This window comes from Nelumbo lutea, chromosome 2 (assembly GCF_056320005.1).
Source record: "Nelumbo lutea isolate HS-2025 chromosome 2, American lotus-T2T, whole genome shotgun sequence".
In the NCBI taxonomy this organism is placed as follows: domain Eukaryota; kingdom Viridiplantae; phylum Streptophyta; class Magnoliopsida; order Proteales; family Nelumbonaceae; genus Nelumbo; species Nelumbo lutea.
The window spans coordinates 49,315,135-49,339,950 of record NC_142685.1 but is presented as its reverse complement, the minus strand read 5'-3'; the positions used below and the strand labels follow the sequence as shown (position 1 = coordinate 49,339,950).

Sequence of the window (24,816 nt, the reverse complement as noted above, 5' to 3'; positions counted from 1 at the left end):
CGTCCCAAGGAAAGCCATACCGGTCAACAGTTTCAGTTGATAGAGGCCATGTGGAGGATCAAGTCAATTACATGGAAGTTGTAATCCCATTCGTTGTCATACCAAGAAATGAGCTTAACAAAGTTATCGTTCACGGCAATTCCAGCCTTGGCATCGAAGATGCGTGACCTGTTGTCACCCGCGAAGTTGGTGGAAACCACGTCATCTTCCGTGTAACCCAAGATTCCCTTTAGCCTCTCCTTAGACTCTTCCCTCTTCTGCTTCGAGACGCCATTAGCAAGGACACCCTTCGGCAGATACAACCATGTCCGATTCATAAACCTCAGATCCGTATAAGGAACAACGATCCAACCCTACCCTCACTGAATTGACTACTAGAATGGCTGAAATCTTGCACAGACTGACCCCGACTACAGAGACTCCTGCTGCTCAGATTGGCATCAAGTTGGACAACACCAACTATGCTCTTTGGTCCCAAGTTGTTGAGATGTATATCTCTGGAAAAGACAAATTGAGATATATTAATGGCGAGCTTCCCTAGCCTCCTCAGATTGACCCAACCTTTCGAAGATGGCGTACGGACAACGCTATTGTCAAGGGCTGGTTAATTAACTCCATGGACGTATCCTTGATCGGTAACTTTATTCGATTCCCTATGACAAAGATGGTGTGTGATTCTGTTGCTACTACTTACTTTGATGGCAGTGATTCCTCGCAAGTATACGATCTCCGGCGCCATGTGACCCGCTTGCGCCAGTCTGGAGGATCTCTTGAAAAGTATTATAATGATCTCCAAGGTTTGTGGCGCGAAATTGATTTTTGCCATCCAAATCCAATAGAGTGTGCTGCGGATATTCAACGTTACAATAATCTTCTTCAAGAAGAGAGAGTGTATATTTTCTTGGATGGCCTTGATAACAGACTAGACAAGATTCGAGCAGATGTACTCCAAATACATCCGTTTCCCACTATTGAACAAGCATATGCACATGTTCGTAGGGAGGTTATCCGACAGAGGGTCATGATCACCGGTAACAATATTGAAACTCCAAGAGCTATTTTGGCCTCTAAAGGTGTTAAAACTGGACAACCTACTTCATCCTCAGCGGGCTCTCTGTCTTTGAGCAACAGAAAATTTAGTATGTCCTCTAAATCTCGAATATCTTCTAGTGGAACTAAGTATTCTCATTGTGGTATCTCAAAGCATACCGGGAGAATTGCTTCAAACTACATGGCTACCCCGACTGGTGGCATGAACTCCAAGCTCGGAAATGTCAAGACTAGGTTGAAACTGGTGGTAATGCTACAACGGTTACAGCAGAATCCCAACTTTCATTCACACCACCTGTTGAATTACCACAAGGAGACGTACACCTCTCAGATTCAGGTAACAATCTTCCCCACAACACTATTGATAGCAATGCATGAATACTTGACTTGGGGGCTACTGACCACATGACCTATGATGCTACTGATTTTTCAAAAACTTCACCACCGAAACGGGCTACAATTGCTAATGCCAATGGGGCTATATCTTCAGTCACAGGAGCAGGCACTATGACCTTGTCACCTGCAATATCCTTAAAGAACACTTTGCTTGTTCCCTCGCTCTCCCATAAATTACTATTTGTTAGCCAGATTTTCACTGATCTAAATTGTGTTGTGCTCATCTATCATACCTTTTTGTCTTCTTCAGGATATTCTCACCAAGGAGATAATTGGGCGTGGTACTAGGAGGGGGGGGGGGGCTCTACTACATGGATGACCTTAGTATGGGACAAGCACATCATGCACATCATCAAAGTAACACCAAAGAACAACAGATTTGGATCTGGCATTGCAGGTTGGGACATCCATCATTCGGTTACATGAAACATTTATTTCCGGATTTATTTACAGATATGCAAACTCGTGATTTTCAATGTAACACTTGCATTTTAGCTAAGAGTCATAGAACTATCTATCATTTAAGTATGAACAAAAGTAAAGTTCCATTTGCTTTAATTCACTTTGTGTGTGGGGGCCATCCCTGGTAACTACGGTGTATGGATTTCGCTGGTTAGTAATCTTTGTTGATGATTGCACTCGCATGACATGGTTATATTTGCTGAAACATAAAGATGAAGTGTCGACTGTATTTCAATATTTCCATATGATGGTGAAGACTCAATTTACAACAAGGATTCAGGTTCTCAGGTCTGATAATGGCGAGGAATACATGAATCAACGGTTTCAAGATTATTTCCGGATTCATGGACTACTTCATGAGACCTCATGTCCACAAACTCCGCAGCAAAATGGCATTGTTGAGAGAAAGAATCGACACATACTCAAAACTGCTCATGCTTTGTTACTTGGAGCACATGTACCTAACCGACATTGGGTTGATGCTGTTGCTACTGTTGTGCACCTCCTTAACCAAATACCATCACGAGTCTTACATTTTAAGACACCATTACAAGCTCTTTCATCACATGTCTCTTTGCCATTCGTGTTGATGATTCCACCTCGAGTTTTTGGCTGTGGCATTCGTGCATCTGCATAAAAATCAACGCACAAAACTGGATTCACAAGCAACTCAGTACTTATTTTTTGGGGTATGCATTACATTAGAAAGGATACCGATGCTATGATCCAGCCACCCAACGCACCTGTGTTACCATGGATATTACCTTTCTGAAATCTGAAACATTCTACTCTCCTTCCAAAACCAATTCTTCTTTTTAGGGGGAGGGTCAGAGTAAAGAGCAGAACTGGTTTCTACCCGATTAGCTGAATAAGAGTGCTTCAACAGAAATTGTGGTCAATGAAGAACCTTTTACAACTGGTGAGACACCTATAGAGACAGCACCAGAAATGTCTACATCGCCACTCCCAACAGAAGAAATAGAGACCCCAACCTCTACAGTACCTGAAGGCCCATCTCCTGAGAATATCCCTGAAGCGCATGAGAACATTCCTGAGGTAAACTCTCCTACTACACCTTCAAGTTCTAACGATATGAATACTTCTACTGATTACACTTTACCTTTCAGGCATAATTGTGGAAAACCACCAAATAAATATTCTCCAGATATTGAGAATCAGAGGTCAAAGTATCCAATTACCAATTATGTATCAACAAAGAGACTCTCCAAACCTCTCAAAACATTTGTGCAAGAATTGTCCTCAAATCATATTCCCACCAGTGTTCAAGAAGCTTTGACAAACCTGAAATGGACTCAAGGCATACAGGAAGAAATGGAGGCACTATTGAAGAACAAAACATGGACTCTTGTTACCCTACCCGAAGGAAAAAGACCTGTAGGGTGTAAGTGGGTATTTTCCATTAAATACAAGGCGGATGGGTCGATCGAGAGATATATAGCGAGGCTGGTCACGAAAGGTTATACTCAGACACATGGCATAGATTATCAAGAGACATTCTCACTAGTAGCCAAGTTAAATGCAGTTAGAGTTTTATTATCTCTTGCAGCAAACCTTGATTGGCCACTGCATCAGTTCGACGTAAAGAACGCCTTCCTCCATGGTGATCTTGAAGAGGAGGTATACATGGACATCCCACCTGGTTATACAACGAATTACAAGACCAAAGTTGTGTGTAAGTTACAGCGAGCACTATATGGATTGAAACAATCAACGCGGGCATGGTTTGGACAGTTTAGTCTTGCAGTGAAGAAATATGGCTTTCAACAAAGCAATTCAGACCATACACTATTTCTAAAGCACCAATGAGGGAAGGTAACAATCTTAATAATATATGTTGATGCCATGATTATCACAGGGAATGATTAAGAAGAAATAGCAACACTTCAAAAACAACTGGCAACTGAGTTTGAAATGAAGAACTTGGGAGGGCTAAAATATTTTCTAGGAATTGAAGTTGCTAGATCAAGGAAATGTATATTTCTGTCTCAACGGAAATACACCTTAGATTTACTATCCGAAATGGGACAGTTGGAGTGCAAGTCGACAGACACACCAATTATTCAAACCCATAAACTTGGAGAATACCCAGACCAAGTACCTACTAATAAGGAGAGATATCAAAGGCTGGTTGGTAAGCTTATTTACCTCTCACATACTCGTCTAGACATCGCTTATGCTGTTAGCGTAGTGAGTTAGTTCATGCATTGCCCAAGCAAAGATCACATGAATGTTGTAATGTGAATTTTTCGATACTTGAAGTCCTCTCCTGGAAAAGGACTTATGTTCTCAAAAAATAATCATCTAAAGATTGAAGGCTATACAAATGCAGATTGAGCTGGAAATATCTCGGATAGAAAATCCATATCGGGGTACTTTACATTTGTCGGTGGGAATCTTGTCACATGGAGGAGTAAAAAATAAAAGGTGGTGGCCTTATCAAGTGTTGGAGCTGAGTTTCGGGGAATGGCTAAAGGGCTTTGCGAGCTTCTCTGGCTTAGAAGATTAATGATTGAAATCTGTTTCCCCTCAACCTTAGAGATGGACCTATTCTGTGATAACAAGGTTGCCATAGATATCTCTCAGAATCCCGTCCAACATGATCGAACAAAGCATGTGGAGGTGGACCGGCATTTCATCAAACAAAATATCGAAGATAAAATCATTCGATTTCATTTTGTCAAGTTTGAAGACCAGTTGGTGGATATACTTACAAAAGTTGTATCCAGTAAAAACTTATACAGTTCACTTGGCAAGTTGGGCATCCAAGATTTATACGCACCAATGTGAGGGGGAGTATTGGCGTGAGCTGTCAAACTAGGGGAATATCCCTTAATTCCACGAACAATTCTTATCTGTAGATAGTAATCCCTGAAGCCAAGGGATAATTCTTATCATAGTAATTTGTGTATAACTAAGAAAGGTGGAACAAGGCCTGTATATATAAACTCATTCCTTGTAAAGAAAAAACACAAAAAAAAAGGGAAGAATAAGATTTTTCCTTTTAATCGAGTTATCAAGAAGTGGATGCTAGCTTTTCTCTTTATCTTTTAGCTCGTCAAGTGAACAACCATGAGCATTGTTCAAATGCCTCAGAATTCCCACTCATCAAGGATCTTATAAATCTCATTTAATTTTCTCATCAACGATCCAGTTCATACTTCACACTACTCATCAAGTCTGTAACAAGAGAGTTAAACTTGATCGTTGCCATTGCTTTCGGCCTTGGATTGCACTCATGCTGACTGCTGAGTAGCTTATTTAGGCCATCCTTGCCTTCAAATGGCGTAACAAGCCCTGCAGACCTTTTTTTTTTCCCTTTACACTGCCAATCTGATCATGGTGATCAGTTGTGTAGATCCTTTCTTAGGCGTGGTTGTAATTCATTGAAAATTGGTCCTATTTCAATATCTGCCACGTGGCAAGTTACGTGAAATTGTCAATTCTATTGTGAGTCCAAGTATGATATCAAATTAAAACAGTATCATACCCAAAAATCTGATAACCAATCAATTGGTAGCCAAACCATTGGAATTCATTTAGCGGGCATCAAAAAACAAGAGCAAGAGCTCCCCTTAAAACACAGAGGATCGGCCCACCATTCAGTATGTAGTATGTACAGCTTGTTGAGCTATGCATTTTGTCCCTACGTACGTACTGTCTGTTGCAATAAAAGAATTAGCAGGAGAAAGCAGGGATAATAAAGGTAGCTAGCAGCAGCATTACTACTAATAAGGAACCATCACCATCAGTAAATATTGATGACTCCACTGTTGAAAACGAGCTGGGTCAGCTTTGATACCACTGAAGATGCAATTGTTACGTTGTACCCATATAAATAAGATTACCCATTTCTTCAACAATTCAATTTTTTCTTCCTTATCCACGTCAAATTTCTCCTACACTTAGATGGTGATTTCTTGGAATGATACACTTAGGGTTTAAGTCTTTGCATGCATCCAGACTGTTATGTTTGTACTTTGAATTCTTTGTGGCGATCAGTTTTATGAATCTATTTTAAATTAATTTGAGAAAACCCGAAAGCAATTTTTCATAGTGGTTTGTGGTGGATACGTAAGCCCGTAGACCACCACAAATCACCATTAGGGGTGCCCCCCGTAGCAGTATGGATCCAACCCATATTCATCTTATAGGTCTGAACCGAATGTGAAGAATTATGTATTTCAGGGGTTTTTCTCTTTTGTACACAGAGTCTGAGTTTTGTGAGAGACGAGTGAGACATTGGGTGTATTTGGGGCTTAGGGTTTTATGTGAGAGAACAACTCTGTATTTTTTCTCCATTACCAATTTCATAGTGGATTTCTTTTCCTCTTTCACTCATGGATGTAGGCTAAGCTGAACCACGTAAATCTGTGTTTTTTTGTACTTGTTTATCTTTATCTCTATTTTACTTTCATTTTGAGTGCCATTCGAATATGTTTTTTCAGATTTTTCCGCAACACAAACCGTTCGAGAAAAAAAATAAGTCATTAATATTAATACATGATGGAGAGGGTTTCATCCTTTGCCTATCAAATTACTTTTCTCTTATCATTCTCTTCTTCTAAATTTCATATTTTGGTGGGGAGGGTTAGTCCTGTTGTGTAGCCCATTTGCCTACCAGAACAAATTAAAAATGTACCCACCATCCATCAACAGTGCTCCTCTGTCAAATATGGCCCATACTGAGTCCATAATGAAAAGTCCATCAAGACCCTTTTACTTTTTCAATATAATTGATTTGGTCTATCATTTAGACTCGGTACTAAATAGTGCAGTCCATTGTCTTTTATTGGGATGCTGGAACAAGTACAGATTTTTAGTGAAATATGCTATAATTGAAACTTCTACGAAATTTCCGCTTGTGGTTCGGTCTTCCGTCTTCAGCCTTCGGACCCCAAAATTTGCACCATCGACCATGACAATTTGATAATCCAACTCAATACCCTTCATATTTGACGTCAGTACCACATTCAACCAGCTACGGTCCATTTAAGTCGAGTTTGTGAACATGACTGATTTTGTTTGCCTGCTTATAGAAAATTCTGCTTATAGAAAATTCTGCTTCAACAGGAAAGTTAAAAAAAATATATAATAATAAAATTCCAATATGTTATGATGTATTTCTCAAAACTAAATAAAAACAGTTTCAAATTGATAAAAGAAATAGGACTGTCAACGGACTCCGAAGTCCGAAAGTCCAAAATCCGATTGAACATTTGATCTAATTATTTCGATTCGATTCACCTGTTAATATAATGCGGATTTAACCTTCTGGTTACATTTTAATATACATTGACTTTAAAATATAAAGTATATAGTTATATATAAATACATATATATATATAATAAATTTAATATTATATATATTAGATTCTTTTTTTTTTTCCAAAAAATTTTAGAAAGCTATCATTCATTGAGGTAAGTCATTGCAGAAACATTAGCTAGGCTGCTCCAATCTTCAACTATTATATTATATTTAGATGCATTATATGCTAATTCATTAGCAGTCCTGTTCATTTTACATGGGATACGCATATTATATGAAAAAAAGTAGGAGATATGAAACTCTTTGCTTTATGTTGGATTTTAATCTCATAAGACATTAAATTCAATGGGTTTGATTGGTCAATTACATGAGAAATTGCACCTACACACTTGGTTGAAAAATCAAATTTTTTCTTACAAAAAAAACCCAGTTTTGAACTTGTCCCACATTAGATAATTACAAGGTTTGTTTTCAGTATTTCAATAGGAGTTGATTTACACTCCTTAGAATTAGTAGAGGAGAGTATGGGGATTCGATACCATGCAATGCGCGCGCACGCGTGTGCATGTGTGTGTGTGGCGCAATGAGGCGCTTTAGAGGCGCACTTTGCTCACACTTCGCGTGGCTCGCGATGGGCGGCTCTGGTTTTAGTGCGCTGATGACCGTTAATCACCGTTGGTGAGATCAACGGTCACGATTCGATCGGGTGTGATCAAGAGACACAATTCAAAGTTAACAGTCACCAACTGTTAACAACTTTTTAAATAGTCACAATTCAAAGTTAACAGTCACCAACTGTTAACAACTTTTTAAACAGTCACAATGGTTGAAATTGTGACTGTTCAAGGTGCTTTCTCTAAACCAGTACCTACCTTTTCCTCATACCTCTTCACAAATTATTTAAGGAGCATAAATCAGATTCCAAAATACACAATTTCGAAATTCACTATCTCTCTCTCTCTCAGTCCGGTCTGCTACAGTCTCACGGAAGGTTTCTTTGGAGACTCTTCAACTTTGTTGGTTGCAGATTCTCACCCAAGGCTTTGTTGTATCATGGGAACGGATTTGCTTGTAACCCAACAGCAAACTCAATAAAACTGAGTGGGGGAAAATAACGTTCTAAAGACGGTGTCTTCAGACGCGCCTTAGAGCTTCTCCTCCTAAGTTACAGTGACCCCATCTTCCCCAACAATTTTAGAACGTTATTCTGCAATGGAGGCAGAAGCAAGCATGACTTCGATCAAGATGATGAACCAAGATCTTGTTCGACTACACCAGTTCGATGGAGCAAATTTCAGCCAATGGCAAAACAATATGATCTTCTTTCTGACCACACTGAAGCTATACTATCTATTGGACCCGAATCTACAATCACTTCCTGAACCCACTGACAAAGACTCTAAGAAACTAAAGAAGGAAAGAGCAAAACGGGAAGATGACTCACTTCTGTGCCGATGACACATACTGAATGCCTTATCAGACCGGCTCTACAACTTTTACAAGGAACTTACATCTCCAAAAGAAATCTGGAAGGCCCTGGAATTCAAATACAAGGTGCAAAAAGCAGGTACGAATAAGTATCTTATTGCAGAATACTTTGACTTCACCATGAACAACCATAAACTTATATTGGAGCAAGTTCATGAACTATGAGTGATAGTCAATAAAATTCGATCCCTTAACATCATTCTTCCTGAATCTTTCCAAGTGGGAGCAATCATTGCCAAACTTCCACCCTCTTAGAATGATTACAGGAAGAAGCTTCTACACAAGGCTGAAGAACTTAACCTTGGAGCAAATTCAGCAACACCTTCGTATTGAAGAAGAGTATCGAATTAGAGACAGTAGGGATAAGACCCTGACCGGTATGCTAAACTCTAAGGTAAATTTTGTGGAAAACGGATCAAAGAAGACTAACCCTGCATTACAAGTAAAGAAGAAGGATGGGAACTTCAAAAAAAGCAACAATAAGAAAGGATCCTACTATGTTTGTGGAAAGAAGGGGCATTATGCCCGAGTCTGCCGACATCGGAAAGGCGGAACCAAGTCTACAAACATGGTAGAAGACAATCTCGTGGCCATGATTACTGAAGTCAACATGGCAGAATCATCTTCTGGGTGGTGGTTTGATTCAGGCGCCACAGTCCATGTTTGTAAGCACAAGTCTTTATTCAAGACATATGAAGAAGTGATTGATGGCCAAGAGGTACAAATGGAAAACCAAACATGTGCCAAAGTTGCTGGAAGAGGTAACGTAGAGTTGAACTTCACCTCCGGAAAGATACTGACACTCCTGAATGTTCTCCATGTTCCTGCCATTTGAAAGAACTTGGTTTCAGTAAATCTTGTTTGTAAGAGGGGATTCAAAATTGTCTTTGAATCCGACAAACTAATCATATCCATGAATGGGATGTTTGTTGGAAAGGGATATTGTTGTAATGGTATGCACAAATTAAGTATTAATGAAGAAAAAGTTTATGCTTATATTGTTGACTCTTTCTCTTTATGGCATGATAGATTAACACACTTGAATTTTAAATCCATAAAGAACATGAACAAACTTTTAAGGCTAGATTGGTAGCGAAATGATTTAATCAACAAGAAGGGATTGATTACTTTGACACTTATGAAGCAGTGGCTAAAACAACTTCTATTAAAACACTTATAGCATTAGCATCCATTTATTACTTATCTGTTCACCAAATGGATGTTAAAACTGCTTTCTTAAATGGTGATTTAAATGAAGAGATTTACATGGAACAACCAGAAGGATTTGTTCTTCTTGAAAACGAGAAGAAAGTCTGTAAACTGGTTAAATCACTATATGGATTAAAACAAGCACCTAAATAGTGGCATGAAAAATTTGATTCTTGCATTCTAGCTTTTGGTTTTAAACATAATAGTGCTGATAGATGCATCTAGTCAAAATTCACTGAAAATTATGGAGTAATTGTGTATCTTTATGTGGATGATATGTTTATTGTGGGTACAAATATGGTTGGCATAAATGAAACTAAAAACTACTTATCCTTTGTTTTCAAGATGAAAGATTTAGGAGAAGTAAATACCATTTTGGGAATAAAAGTTAAAAAGCATAGTAGGGGCTATGCACTAAGCCAATCACATTATATTGAGAAAGTACTTGAGAAATTTAAGCATTTAGGGTTTAAAGAATATAGCACGCCATATGATTCTAGTATAAAGCTAGTGGAAAATACTGGTAGAGCAATTGCACAAGTTGAGTATGCTAGTGCAGTAGGGAGCTTGATGTATGCTATGCTTTGTACCAGACCTGATATTGCATTCGCAATAAGTAAACTCAGTCGGTTTTCAAGTAATCACGGTGTAGAGCACTAGAAGGCAATTGGGAGAGTTCTTGGGTATATCAAGAGAACCTTGGAACTTGGCTTGTTTTACTGTGATTATTCAACTGTACTAGAAGGGTACACTAATGCAAGTTGGATTACCGATAATGGAGATAACAAGTCCACATCTTGATGGATTTTTGTCCTTGGTGGGGGTGCAATTTCTTGGGCATCCAAGAGATAAACTTGTATATCTCACTCGACCATGGAATCCGAATTCATAGCCTTAGCGACTGCTAGATATAAAACTTTGGCCTAGTCCTATGCCTCTAATTTCCATTTACTATGATAGTGAGGCAACTCTGTCAAGGGCCTACAGTAGTACCTACAATGGTAAGTCCAGACATATAAGTCTGAGACATGAATTTGTTAGGCAACTGATTCAAGATGGAGTCATCACTGTAACATATGTGAGGTCAAGTAAAAACTTGGCCGATCCTCTTACTAAGGGTTTAGCCAGAGAATTGGTAAGAATGACAACCAAAGAGATGTGATTAAAACCCTTTACTTAGTCACCTGTAATGGTAACCCAACCTGAATTGAAAAGCCATCAGTATTGGGTTTAATGGGTAACAACAAGTTACAACAATGTGACTGTTAGCACTGACATTGAGAAATTTCCCATCACAATATAAATAGTGATGTCCGTTATGATGAGAGGTTGAGATAAACTCTTAATGAAGTTTTGAAATGTGTCAAATAATGGAACACATAGTGGAACTTCACCTATGTGAACATAGAAGTGGTGCCGCTTCTCATGAGAGTTTGGGTTTGCTCTCGGGATTGTTCATGAAACTAGGAAAGAAGCACATGGCCATAACAGTGCTGAGCAAAATTTGAAACTCTTGTAGAGATTGAACATTTTTATGTGTATAGGTATCTCCGGTCTATCTTGAGAGTAGTTGGTTTAAGGTTTTACCACCAATAACTTTGACAAGGCTTTGAGATAATTATACTAACAAGAGGTTTAAGTTGATAAACACCTTTTGTATGCATAACTGTGTCATAGTAGTTTGGATTGAAAGAGAACTATGTAATTGATCAATCAATATGGGGGATTGTTAGATTTTAATCTCATAAGAGATTAAATCCAATGGGTTTGATTGGTCAATTACATGAGAAATTGCACCTGCACACTTGGTTGAAAAATCAGTTTTTCTCTTACAAAAAAAACCCAGTTTTGAACTTGTCCCACATTGGATAATTACAATGTTTGTTTTCAGTATTTCAATAGGAGCTGATTTACACTCCTTAGAATTAGTAGAAGAGAGTATGGGGATTCGATACCATGCAACGCGCGCGCACGCGTGTGCGCGCATGTGTGTGGCGCAATGAGGCGCTTTAGAGGCGCACTTCGCGTGGCTCGCGATGGGCGGCTCTGGTTTTGGTGCATTGATGACCGTTGATCACCGTTGGTGAGATCAATGGTCACAATTCGATCGGGTGTGATCAAGAGGCACAATTCAAAGTTAACAGTCACCAACTGTTAACAACTTTATTGTGACTGTTCAAGGTGCTTTCTCTAAACCAGCACCTACCTTTTCCTCATACCTCTTCACAAATTATTTAAGGAGCATAAATCAGACTCCAAAACACACAATTTCGAAATTCACTATTTCTCTCTCTCTCAGTCCGGTCTACTACAGTCTAATAGAAGGTTTATTTGGAGACTCTTCAACTTTGCTGGTTACAGATTCTCACCCAAGGCTCTGTTGTATCCTAGGAACGAATTTGCCTGTAACCAAACAGCAAACTCAGTAAAACTGAATGGGGGCAAATAACGTTCTAAAGACGGTGTCTTCAGACGCGTCTCAGAGCTTCTCCTCCTAAGTTACAGTGACCCTATCTTCCCTAACACTTTATCCGTTGAATAAACCATTCCTCTTCACCATCCATATAAAAGTTCTTTACCAAGCTTTCTGAGTCAGAAAAACAGACCAAAGTCTCGAGATTTAAATAGTGGGCATATTGAATGCCATGCAGGAGGGTCCACCATTTGGCTTGGAGTGTATTTGCTGCAGCAACTCTTCTTCTTCCTGAGAATATTGTAGAGCCATCTGCCGATTGAATTTGAACTCCTGTTCCTTCCATTCCAAATGATGGAATAAAAGAACCATCAATGAAAATTTTGTATGTTATAGAGGATAATATATGCGAATGCATGAAAACTGGGTGTGGCTCTGTATTTCGGGCCTTGGTGGAAGAAAGCTCAGCATCAACTCCAAGAGTTTCGATGGATGCATGGTGTTTCATCTATGAATTGCTGCATTTCTCATATATAAGTCTAAAGAGAATGAAGAATTTTGCTTTGAATATCTGTCTCTCTTATTTAATACATTTAACCTTGTTTCAATCCATTCCATAATGAAACAGTGAAGCTCCTTATTTGTACTTGTTGAGGGTTGATGCCCAAGGATGCAGTTATCCATACCGCACGGGCATAGGAGCATTCAAAAAAAAAGATGTTGCCAAGTCTCCAAGGTCGTTTGACATAGTGGACATATCTTTTCTTCTTCATTCAGAAAAGCCAATTTATCTCTTGTTTCGATACCATTCAACCAAGCTTTCCACATGAAAATTTGGAATCTCATAGGTATATTGCACTTCCATATGAGTTCCAATTTCGTTGCTGCCCTGACGTGGATGCTTGCGCTGATCCAAAAAATCTATAACCACTCTTTACATCATACTCACCCGACTTTGCATTTTTCCAGATTACTTTATCAACGAGATATGACGTGAGATAATGGTTTGATAGATATGCTGCCAACCCTTTTGGCTGAATCCGATCTGTTTACAGTCCTATGAAGAAAACACCCTTTTTCTTTTATTTCCATAAAGTTGGTTTGAACTATTATTTGGCTCAGTTTGTTTGTGGTGTGAATTTCATTCTCATTCGTTTAAAACTTTAAATGCAAAAATAGGCCTCATGCAAATTCGGGAGTACTCAGTAGTACTCCCGACCTCATAGGGAAAAGAAGGAAGGATGATTATTTTCTTGGAATGAGGTAAAAAGCAAGATGATGTGGTCCCCACTTTATATGAGAGAGAATTGTTGAAAGACAGTGGTGCAAATCTTGCATCAGTTCTTGGGATGCAAAACTTGCACTTTTAGTGAGTGCAAATGAGAAAAAAAAATATACAAGTTTTGCACCAGATAGGAATGCAAATCATCATTACAAATGGATGATTGCAAAACTCAACCAAATGCAAAATTTGTATCTGGTTAGATGTGTTCTGGAAACAAAGCAGAGCCTAAGGGTAATAGTATCCCTCCCCCACCCCCACCCTATTTACATAGATTTGAGTCTAAAGTATACAAACTAACATTCATTAGATCATGATCATAATCTTAATGTTGTAGACTTCATAAAACATAATATCAATTCACCAAAAGGAAATCATATTTCTGAAATCTGAAATTCAGTAACGTAATTTTGATTTCAGTACTGCAAAAAACAAAAATACTACACAAGTACACAACCAAAGGTATGCTCTAGGTGTCTTTCTTTTAAGAAAATAATGTTTTGTCAAACCATACGTGGGGGTGGGGCTTGTTTTTCCTGAAATTCCAAAAAAAAAGTATTTTTTTGACAATAGCAATTCCATTATCTTACATTGCCACCTTCATAGTTCTGCAAGGCTGCACATGATTAATTTTGATTCATTTTCTTGGTACTGAAACTAAATACTCAGATTCAGCATCAAATCATTCAAGTTGTCACTTGTCACATTGGTTCATTTAGGATGGCAATATGCTCAACTTACAAGGTCCGTTTATCATGAGCTGTCTGTTAGTTGCGAATCTAGTCAGTTCACTTCACTGATCATGGTAAAATAAAAATAATAAACACAAATGGACTAATTATTCAATTTACTTGATTTGCACCAATTTGTAAATTGGTTTACAGTGAAAGAATAATTGATTTAGAATTCTAGTTTGCATGTATGGGTCTAATTGATCCGACTACAATCAGATATGCTAGCGAACCTTGTGGCTGAACCAGCAATAATATATGATTTCGAATTCTAGGTATTTGTGTTCTGTCATTATCTAGTACATGCTCAAGCATTAACTAAATATAAGATCATAGCCCAAATCCATGCTCAATTCCTTGCAAAATGGATACTCCAACTCAAATCCACTCATCAACTTTATCCTTGTTCTCGATCAGAACTTATGGCAGTTCTAAGATTACGCCGAATTTGCTCAATGGAGACAAGTATGAGAGATCAGTGTGTATCACCGTTTCAGGGACAACTAATGTTCTTGTAAGGATAACCCATGATTTATCCATCCACTAAAATCCACCCAAGCTGAAACCGTTTAACAGACAGGACAGGATGACATCCGTCTTCCTTTCCCAGGATTACTTGTGCACGTTCTCCTTTAGTAATATCCATTTGAAGTGTGAAATCATAGGATGGCATCCATCTTCCTTCCCCGGGAATCACACTCTTCCTGAGCAGCTCAGGCTTATGATGAAGTCCATGTTAGCATTCTTAAAAATGTATAAGAGGAAAAAATGCAAGGGAAACTGCCATAGATAGAGAGAGAGAGAGAGAGAGAGAGAGAGTAGTTTCGCAATATCACAAAATCTTTTACAAAAAGAAAGCATAAGCAAATGATAGAAATAATAAAAATATTTACAAACCAGAAAGATGTAAAAGGACCATGTGATCTATAGACAAATGAAACCACCTAGTTACCTTGGCGCAGGTACTTGCATCTTCTTTTTATTTTGTTTTGCCAAGAGGAGTGAAAGCCGGGCAAATCCAAACTTCTTCCTCTTAGAGAACTGCTTGTGAGAATTTCCTTCTTTTGTAGGCTTATGAGGAGATAGAACATCATTTCTTTTACTGAGTATCTGACCCAGCGACATCTTTGGTTTCTCAATAATGTCTCCAGCCAACCCCATTTCACAGTCTTCCATCAGAAGCAATTTCCTTCTCAATATTTGCCCTATTGACAGGGTAGGTCTCAAGACAGGTTTTGATCCATCACTACCAATGTCCAGCCCATTGAGATCAAGCAGCCGTGAACCTCTCCTACGGTGAGATGGATAGGAATTCTTGAACTTGTTAGAGTTCAAGCGCCTTTTATGACCATGTTCTGATCTCCATTTCCTCAAAGCCTCTTCAACTGCAAACTTCCCTTTATCAGCAGCCTCCACTCTGTTCAAAGCCTCTTGTAGGGCCTTTTTACTGATTTTAACTTCTGCTTCTGCTTCTTCCACCTTCTTTAGTATCTCCATCTTAGATATATTTGCTTCATCAATTTGAAGCATTGCATCTACTACCTTTCTCTTCAAATTCTCCTCAGCTTCTTGAGCTTTATGTGTTAGGGAAGAATACTCTTTAAAAGAAAGAGTTACTCCTTCAGGATTTTGCCAGGAAACTCTAGATGAACTCTTGCTGTTTGATAAGGCCTTCATCTCTGCTAAGGCAACCGCTTCTGCAGCTCTAGCTGCTTCTCCCATCTTTTTGGCTGCAACCAACCCAATCTCAGCTGTTTTTATACTTGTCTTGGTCTGTTCAATTTCTGACATAGTTCTCAGAACTTTGACCTTAGCAGCTTCTGCCATCTTCTTGAACTTGCTAGTCTCCATACTCAATTCTTGGAGCTCTCTTGAAATATTAGTTGGATTATCAGAATCACCTTTAACTTTTAAATCCTTAGTCAGTTGCAGCTTCAGTCTTGTTCGGTTTAACTCTTCCTCAAGAGAAGATATGTTGGTAGAATTTGAGGTCAATCTCTCACGAGTCTTCTCAAGTGAAATTCTTTCTTTCTCTATTTTCTTGTTAAGTGCTTCAACAGAAGCACGGATTCCAGCAATATCACTTGTTGTTCTGTTTAGGTTGACCTTTGCCTGCTTCAATTCCATTAATATCATACCTGGAGAAGAAGAGGGGCACAGGCTCAAACCTTCCACCGAGCCCCGATGTGTCTTAGCTATAATTTCAGGAGTATGCTTTTCCTTTCCTTGGACAACAGGATTTATCTTCTTGTTATCTGAAATTGAATCCAGGTTTGCAGTAGCTTTGAATGTTCCTCTATGAAGCTGCAACTTCAACTCTTCCACAATTCGTTTTGTTGATTCCAGTTCTTTTAAGATGTCCAGTGTCTCCTGTTCTTTCACAACCAGATCTTTCTCCAACTGTGCAGTCTGTTCCTCTACTTTCCCTGTATCAAAATTCTTGGTGCTATGCTGCATATGATAAAAAGGTCCTTTCATTATTTAGCGTATAGTAAATCAGTAGTGGACATCTTGCATTCACATCACACTGGTGTACTTACAGTATATATGGTGAAAAAGAAAGGTAGTTGGTTGAGGCCTTAATTTCTAAATGATTGTGTCAATGCAAGTTCATTGTGCTATGTTTATATTTCAAACTAGATGACCACGGTCTCTGGGTATACTGATGCTGTGTGAACATCAAGGAGAAACAGAATTAGGATACAAAAAAAATCTGGAGCTAAATTGTTAGGATGAGGGCGGTTTCCACTATATGACCAGAGTTACACTAAATGAATTCTATACAAAAAAAGGGTCTCACTTGCCCTCCTTTTTTCTTCCTTCTGTATAACGATACGCAGTCTATCCTAATTAAGGATTCTCAGGAGTACCATAAATGACTCAAGAACATAAAGCGATGGACACTATAACCTAATAAGCAATATGTGAAAATTCAAATCTACTCATGAATGAGACCCAATAGCAAGGCTGCCTTAACAATCCACAACTCAATTAAGCACCTAAAATTTGGAAATTACCAAATGAGGAGTGCCGGTTATTTCATTTCCTTTCTTCCCCCATCCTTCCTTGCTTTCCATAATCTGATATCAGAATGGAGGAAGCAAACAACTAAGCATATCTGGGTACTAGATAACTCTAAAGTCCAGGAGACAAATCCACTAGATGGTTGCAAATGCAGAACCCCCAAACACTAAAAGAAACTACCGAAATTAGGAGAGGAGGACAGCAACAATTCAGTCATCACAGTCAAGCTTCGGATAACATTACGAAGAACTTGGGTGTTCCTTACGTTTTAAACAATAAAAAAGAAATAATAATAATTGCACTGGAAACTTCCCTTCTGCATAATGTTACAATCAATGATAAGTCAAACACTATAAATTTAAATTTTAACGGCAGAATTTGAGCAAGCAAGTGGAGGAATTTGAGCAAACTTCCCTTCTAATTTTTATTTTTTCATAAAGAAAATAATGAATTAGTGTTATCTAATGGGGAAAAGAGGGGGAAAATAACAAAGAAAAACATACTCTGGCTTCCATAAACTTGTGAGGAGGTCTCCAAGTACCGCTACCACCAAAGCGACTGACGGCCTCCTTAACCGACTCGAACGGCGGAGACGTATCGACCACAGCTCTGAAACTACCCTTGTTTTTGTTGTTATTACCAGCAGCATTATCACAAACTAGGGTTTCTTTAGTCCCGGTAGACGATAGGGTGCCGGACTTTGGGGTTTCCAGTCCAGCTCCGGTACCCAAGTGTGGGGTTCTGCATGGTGGTGAAATCTCTCTGATGCCAGAATCTAGTGTTTCGGCCATGGTACTGCAGAAAGGTTTGGGGGGAATGGATGGAGAAGTATGAGATCCCGGGAGATCGTTAACGGAGTTTTCCTCTTTGATTAATCCAAGGTTTTATGTTTTCAGAGACAAAAGGAAGAGAAGAGAACCCGTATAAATAAGAAATCGTGTTTCGGTGTTATGGCGATGACGAAGAAGTTGGCTTTAGCGAAGATTGTGACTCACTCTCACTGAACCCTCTACACTTCACACACATTACTACTAGACAGCAGACGCTATTAGAGTTAGCGAGCCAGAGGGAGAAAAAGGAAGAAGAAAGAAAGAAACGTTGGATACTTGGATGTTTGTCGAAATTTGTGTTTTCCTCCCCGAAAAGACCTTCGAATCGGAGCTAATTACAATACAATTAAGTGATGTGCCTAACGTGATATAAAGTAAATAATGGTGGAAGAAATAAGATTTGAAAAATTTTCCGGAATGTTTACGCAAGTGGACAGATACGGTCTACAATTTTCAAAACATAGATACCCTTAATTAATTACTTTGGCCATTATCAAATGGCCTTTCCCTTTTTATGAAATTATCTATAAGATCTTTGGTTCCTTGAAATTTGGGATTTTCATAAATCCCAAGAATCCAGGTTATCATACAAACTTTTTCTTTTTTAATTTTTTAATTTTTTAGGTTTTGAATTTTGATTGAATATACATACATCCAAACGGGAGTTGAAGATTCCGGTGAGGATACAGAAACCACAAGGGAAGATGGTGGGTAAGACGTCCGGTGGCATGAGGATATGAGATTGATCTTTACTTGCTCTAATACAACCTGGGTTATCCTTAATCTATACAATTGAGCATGTGTTTTTTTCCGTTATGTTATTATTAAATTAATATTTTTTTATCATGTTTATTGATATGTATTATTATTCATAAAAATGGATTTTGATTTATGTGTGCATCAGTCGTTAAAAAAAAAATCATTTTAATGCTTTTTCCAATGATTAAACATTTATCCATTCAATTGCTGATATAGTGCCTAATCATACCTAATTATCAATAAATTATTTATTAAATACTTTTCTCAATTTTATAAATAAATAAAATACAGATGCTTATTTGATAAACAGAAACTATTCCAAACGCATACTGAATAATAGCGACTGGCGAGTGAGTGAATTGCCTAACGAGAAAGGTGACCGGCTGAAGTTTTACTATAGGTTATGATTGATAAAAATATTTTTAAATAAAAATTGATAAATATAAAATTTTTGTAAAAAAATCTAACAAATATTAACAGAAAGTTCGAAACCTCGTGTTCTCATACTCGAACCCTTCTCCCCCAACCATTAACGGGAAGACAAAACCTTCCTCACGGTTGTAGCTGGATTTGCAAGACAAATCCTTACATTCTCAATCCAAATGCAACTCAAGCCTTGCTCGTCCAATCATTAATGGGAAGACAAACCCGGTTTTGGCTTTGGATTTGCAAGACACGAGACATCATCTTCTTCTTCCATACTAAGCTTCTGAAAGTAAAAACAATAGCTCCAATTCTCCAAATATATATTTTCAAGAAAAATATATTCAATCAGTCACGCTGTCACGCACAGGGCTTTCTTTCAAGGGTTTCAGATTTCTATTTTCAAAGAATTCTTGGGTTTCAGATTTTAATATAAAAAAGTGGTATTAGAGATTTTTGGACAGAAATCAGTGAGTTCATTAACTTGGTCGGTGTTGACAACTTGCCAAAATGAGTTAAAGTTAGGATCTTCAGTCTTACAAAAGATTCTTAGACACAAATCAGTGGGTTCATTTGCTTTTTTGTTCTCAATTTCTGTCTTCTGTATTTTGGAGTTTCATTCACCTTTGGACACTTTGGTGTTTGAAACTTTCCGTTAATACCATTGCCATCGTCGCTAAAATCTACAGTTGTCGTTTTGTTGCAGTTTGAACACCATTGATAAGGCTTGTTGTTGTTACTGGTTGGGGGGAGAAGGTTTGAGTCACAGGGCTTTGCAGAGACTGCTCAACAAGTCTTTTCCGCAAGTTGTAGAATGTAGATTTTTTTATATCTTTTATCAATTTTTATTTAAGCTCCAATCGGTTGTAAGTGATGGCCAGTTAAACATGAAATAATGTGTCAAAATTTTAGTAGACTCGACCAGAAACGCACTGAATCCGAACTGCCTTTTTTCTTCCTACCAGAATCAGATTCAGATGTCACAATTAGTCAATTATAAATAGGAAAGAAACTGAAGGGGTGATGATATAACATATCAACTTGATCGTTGGATTGTCCCTTTTGGCTTTCAGTGACACAAAATACAAAGAGTGTCCCACTGTTTACTGGGTTACTCATTTGGTAGGAGTAAGGACCTGTCAATTTTTTAAGGTATCACATGAAGAATCCTAAGGAGATTTTTCTTTGGCAAATGCCAGTGTATTCATTTGGGTTGGGAGTGGTATCAATTCCCACTCCGTCTCTTTTTTGTGGATGTTGCTGCTACTGCTGCTGCTGCAGGAGGTATCAATTTTTTATTTAGAGTAGTAGTTGAAGCAGAGCCAAGGTCTGTCTGACAAGGGTTGCTTTTGGACAAGCAATGCAGATTCTTGTTGTTTATCAGGGTCTAACTAGTGGAGACTGGAGAAGATGGGAAAATTTCCTTCGGTTGGACTGTACCAAAACTGTATGTCATGAATTCAGTTTCGGTTAGGTTTGGTCTTATTGGTAATGCTAAGGAGACTCATCAATTAGCCCCTCTCTACTCTCGATTCTTGTAGCGGTTTTCTCTGTCAGCAACGCAGTTAGTAATAGCTAATAGGACGGGCCTGCCCTTATGTTGCTACTCAGTTTTGGCAGTACTCCTCCAATCATAGAAGAGATGAAGAGGAGCTCTATAGCCTATATCAACTACTGAGGAACCACTTCTAACTTCTAAGGAGCATTTTTAGAACTATGACGATGATGATTCTTCCTCCTACTCATGGGTATCAAAACTAGATTATCAGATGATTCATTCTTATTAAGATGACCAGACCAGATCAGCATGTGGCTGAGGATGTTTATTTTTCAGCTTATAAATCAGTGACAACCATGTCTGAACTCTGAAATCCAGGGGATCAAATAACAAATTACACACACACTCTCTCCACGGCCCATAGGCTTTAATTGACCTTCATAGATGCAACTGCAGGGCCTGGACAAGATTCACTTTGGGCCAACATGACCCAGGTTGCATCCCTAATTAGGAATAAATGAGGCTATCCTTTTACCGTATATAGAAACTAGCAAGGTCTGTGTGATGCACACGATGGGGGCACCCCTCCTTGTCCCTCACCCTTGTAAGTCAAGAGACTCTACTCCATCCCTGCCTGACCCCAATGTCAGGGTGGGTTTGAGATGAAGAACCCATTCCCCATTAGGGATGGGGAATCCCCAACTTTCCTCCACCCTGAGGCAATCAATTAAAAAAATTTAATTTATGGATATTTTACAAATAGAATTATAGGAATTTAGAGATATTTTATGAATTAGATTATGACAATTTGGGGTTATTTTATAAATGAAATTATGAGATACTAGGATTATAAAAATAAGAGGAAAACATAGACATATTTTAAAATTCAATATTAAATTCACGGATATTTTACTAATTTACCATCGAGTTCGGGGAATTATATGCAAACCCCATCCCTAATTTGGGGCAAAAGTATTTTCCTTGTCCCCACCCCGTCCCTATTTAGGATTTGGGAAAACTTGCCTCATTAGGTGCAGTGCAGGGTATGACCCCAGTTTTATAAGGAAATTTGCGATCCCTACAATTCTAATAATTTTCTATAACTAATTAACTAACAGTAAATTAAATAACAATAAATTACATTATTTTATGATAATTTCCAAAAAATTATTGAAATTGCTATTCATTTGTAGTAAGGTATAGTAAGTTAGTTATTTACAATAACAATAAATTAATGTAAATTATTTGCTATTAATCAAAGTAAATGTAATAATAGTAAACTAATGTAATATGGTAAATTACATTATTTTTAATTAAAAGTAAACCATTTGTTGTTAATTAATGTAAAAGTAGGTATGATCAAAGTCAACCAAGTGGTCTAGATCGGTGTGGTTAGACTTAATAATTTTCCTAAGTTATTATTATAATTATTTATTGAAATATTAATAATGGATTGTTATTTAAATAATTATGAAACAATTTTTGATAGATTAATAGATTAATTTAATTTTTATTATTTAAATAATAATAATAATAATAGATGATTTTTTCCTAGATTAATTTATTATTTTTTAATTACATATTTAAAAAATAATTATGGATTATTAGTGAAAGAGTTTCCCTAAATTATTTGATAATTCTTAACTATAATTATTGATTTTATAGAAATTAATAAATTACGCTAATTAGTAATATCTTTTATCAATAAATTATTATTGTAAAAATTTAACAAAAAATTTGAACATGAACATATAGGAACATTTATTAATAAATGATTAATGTAAATTATTATTATCTTTTATCAATAAATTATTATTGTTAACATATTACAATGATTAATGTAAATTACACCAAACATTGAAATTTTGAACATTTATTAATAACCAAAAATTATTAAGTAATTGATTGCTTATTAATTTTTGGTAGATTATTAAATGATTTAATATTTGTTAAATAATGGATTATTTCTGAAATAGTTATTTCTTTTGGTAGAATGTTTTCCATAAATTTTTAATTATTTTCATAACTAATGGGTTATTTAACAATAGATTATTATTTGAGAATAGATTATTTAACAATAATGAAAGATGCCATGAATATATAGGAAACATCGAATTCACCTTATTCCCCTCTCTTTGCTTGAAATCACATCTCTAAATATAAATATTGTTTGATTTAGAAATCTAAATCTAAATAAATTGTGGCCCTATTTTTATGGGAAAGTGGAGAGAACAGAGAGGAATTTTTTTTGAAAGTTTCAATCATGTTTCATTCATTCAAGAGATTGGTACAAAGAGAAGCCAACTAGGGCCAAATAAAGACCAGGGATACATTCTCAAGAAGAACAAAACAAAAATATGGAATTAGGAGAGTCAGAAGAACTTCTATAACCAAAGTAAGGTGACTTAACATCACAATAGAAGTGAATAAGTACATTTCTAAACCACCATAACTGGCGAGCAAACTAACAAGAGGAGTTACCAACTAAAACGAAAATTGACAGAGGAGGTTACATAGTCACAAGCCATGAACTGTAATTTCCACCCACTCCAAAAAACCACAAAAGACGGCATCATCTATAACTGCCATCCAACATACTGAAGAACTGTCGACTGCGAGCTACCATCCTCAAAATGCTGGAGAACTATAATGTCCATTCACAACGCCGGAGAACTGTAACATCCATCCACAACGTCGAAAAACTGTAACTGCCATCCGAAAAGCCAGAGAACTGAGATTGCCATCCAAAAAGCCAGAGAACTGAAACTGCCATCTAGGACGTCAGAGCACTATCCCGATCATCTAGGACACCGGAGAATTGAAACTGCCTTCCAAAATACTGGAGACGGCAAAACAAGGGGCAAATCCACTAGCGATTTTTGCAGAAAGAAGACTAGAGTAGGAACTTCATATCAAAATGCCCACAGAAAGAAAGAAAACAAAGAAAAAAACATAGAAGATGATGGGAGAAACAGAGAGGGAAGGAGGGTGACCCTCAAGAGATCTCTAGAGAGGGAGGGGAAAAATGTAGAAGAGGGGAGAAACAAAGATCGAGAGAGAGAGAGAGAGGAAAAAACACAAAAGAAGGGAGAAACAGAGAGAAGGGGAAAAAACACAGAAGAGGGGAGAAACAGAGAGAGGGGAAAAAAACACAGAAGATGGGAGAAATAGAGAGGGGAAAAAACACATAAGAGGGGAGAAAAACAAACAAAGAACTGAAAGAAAAAAAAAAACCTCAAGAGATCTCGAGAGTCAAACCTCTTTGGAAACAGAGAGAGAATGGAGGGGGGGGGGAAGTCACCCCTAGTGAACTTCTATACGGTGGAAGACGAACAAAACAGACGGGAAGAGACGTGAAGTGAAGGAGAGGATAAAATATATATTGAGCTAATTAAGGAGAGAAGTTAGGTTGTTATAGAAAGTGAGGGACGTGAGTTGTGGGGGGAGAAAGAGAAACAATGGGAAGGGAGAGGAATAAATAGAGAGGGTGTTGAAATGGCAAATTGGGAGTGGTGGGAAGGGGGTAAGGCTGCAAGTCAGGCCGGGTTAGGTCGGGTTGAGGACAACCCTAGCCCAACCCAAAGTTCTAAACCCCAACCCTAACCCTAACCCAACCTGACCTTCAACCTGACCAACCCGACCCTAACCTTAACCCTAACTAAATTACTTCAACCCTAACCCAACCCAACCCAATCCAAAGTCAATTTCGGGTTGGGTTGGGCCCAACCCAACCTTCTTCCCATCCCTTAAAGCCTCATAAATTTCTCTATTTTAGATCTTAACTCAACTTTCACTACATATATTAATCCTATGTTTCATTATTATTTGTTTGTTGACGTTTTTTTTTTTTTTGTTTTTTTGGTACACAATTCAGAAAAAAACAAGTGTTAGAAATAACTATAGTTTATTATGAGTTATGGCTTACGATAGATTTTTCTTGGGGGGCAAACAACATAGAGGAGAT

General features: G+C 37.6%; 2 protein-coding genes across 3 annotated transcripts; one reads left to right on the top strand and one right to left on the bottom strand.

The window, feature by feature from the left end:
• The first annotated feature begins 475 nt into the window (after window positions 1–475).
• Window positions 476–2,315, top strand: LOC148870528 (uncharacterized). Of its 2 annotated transcripts, XR_016107101.1 has the most exons (3): window positions 476–1,387; window positions 1,697–1,843; window positions 2,189–2,315. XR_016107101.1 is itself a non-coding variant. In XM_088969085.1 (2 exons), exons 1-2 carry the CDS (start codon window positions 617–619, stop codon window positions 1,763–1,765), a joined length of 840 nt encoding a protein of 279 aa, XP_088825211.1. In that variant the 5' UTR covers window positions 476–616; the 3' UTR covers window positions 1,766–1,898. The 2 variants fall into 2 exon arrangements, 1 of the variants encoding a protein (XP_088825211.1); XM_088969085.1 differs by lacking the exon at window positions 2,189–2,315 and having other exon boundaries at window positions 1,697–1,898.
• Window positions 2,316–15,122: 12,807 nt separating this feature from the next.
• On the bottom strand, window positions 15,123–18,439 carry LOC148870527 (WEB family protein At2g38370-like). Its single transcript, XM_088968575.1, has 2 exons — window positions 17,846–18,439; window positions 15,123–16,769 (listed from the first exon to the last, which is right to left on the bottom strand). Exons 1-2 carry the CDS (start codon window positions 18,131–18,133, stop codon window positions 15,267–15,269), a joined length of 1,791 nt encoding a protein of 596 aa, XP_088824701.1. The 5' UTR covers window positions 18,134–18,439; the 3' UTR covers window positions 15,123–15,266.
• Between the last annotated feature and the right edge of the window lie 6,377 nt (window positions 18,440–24,816).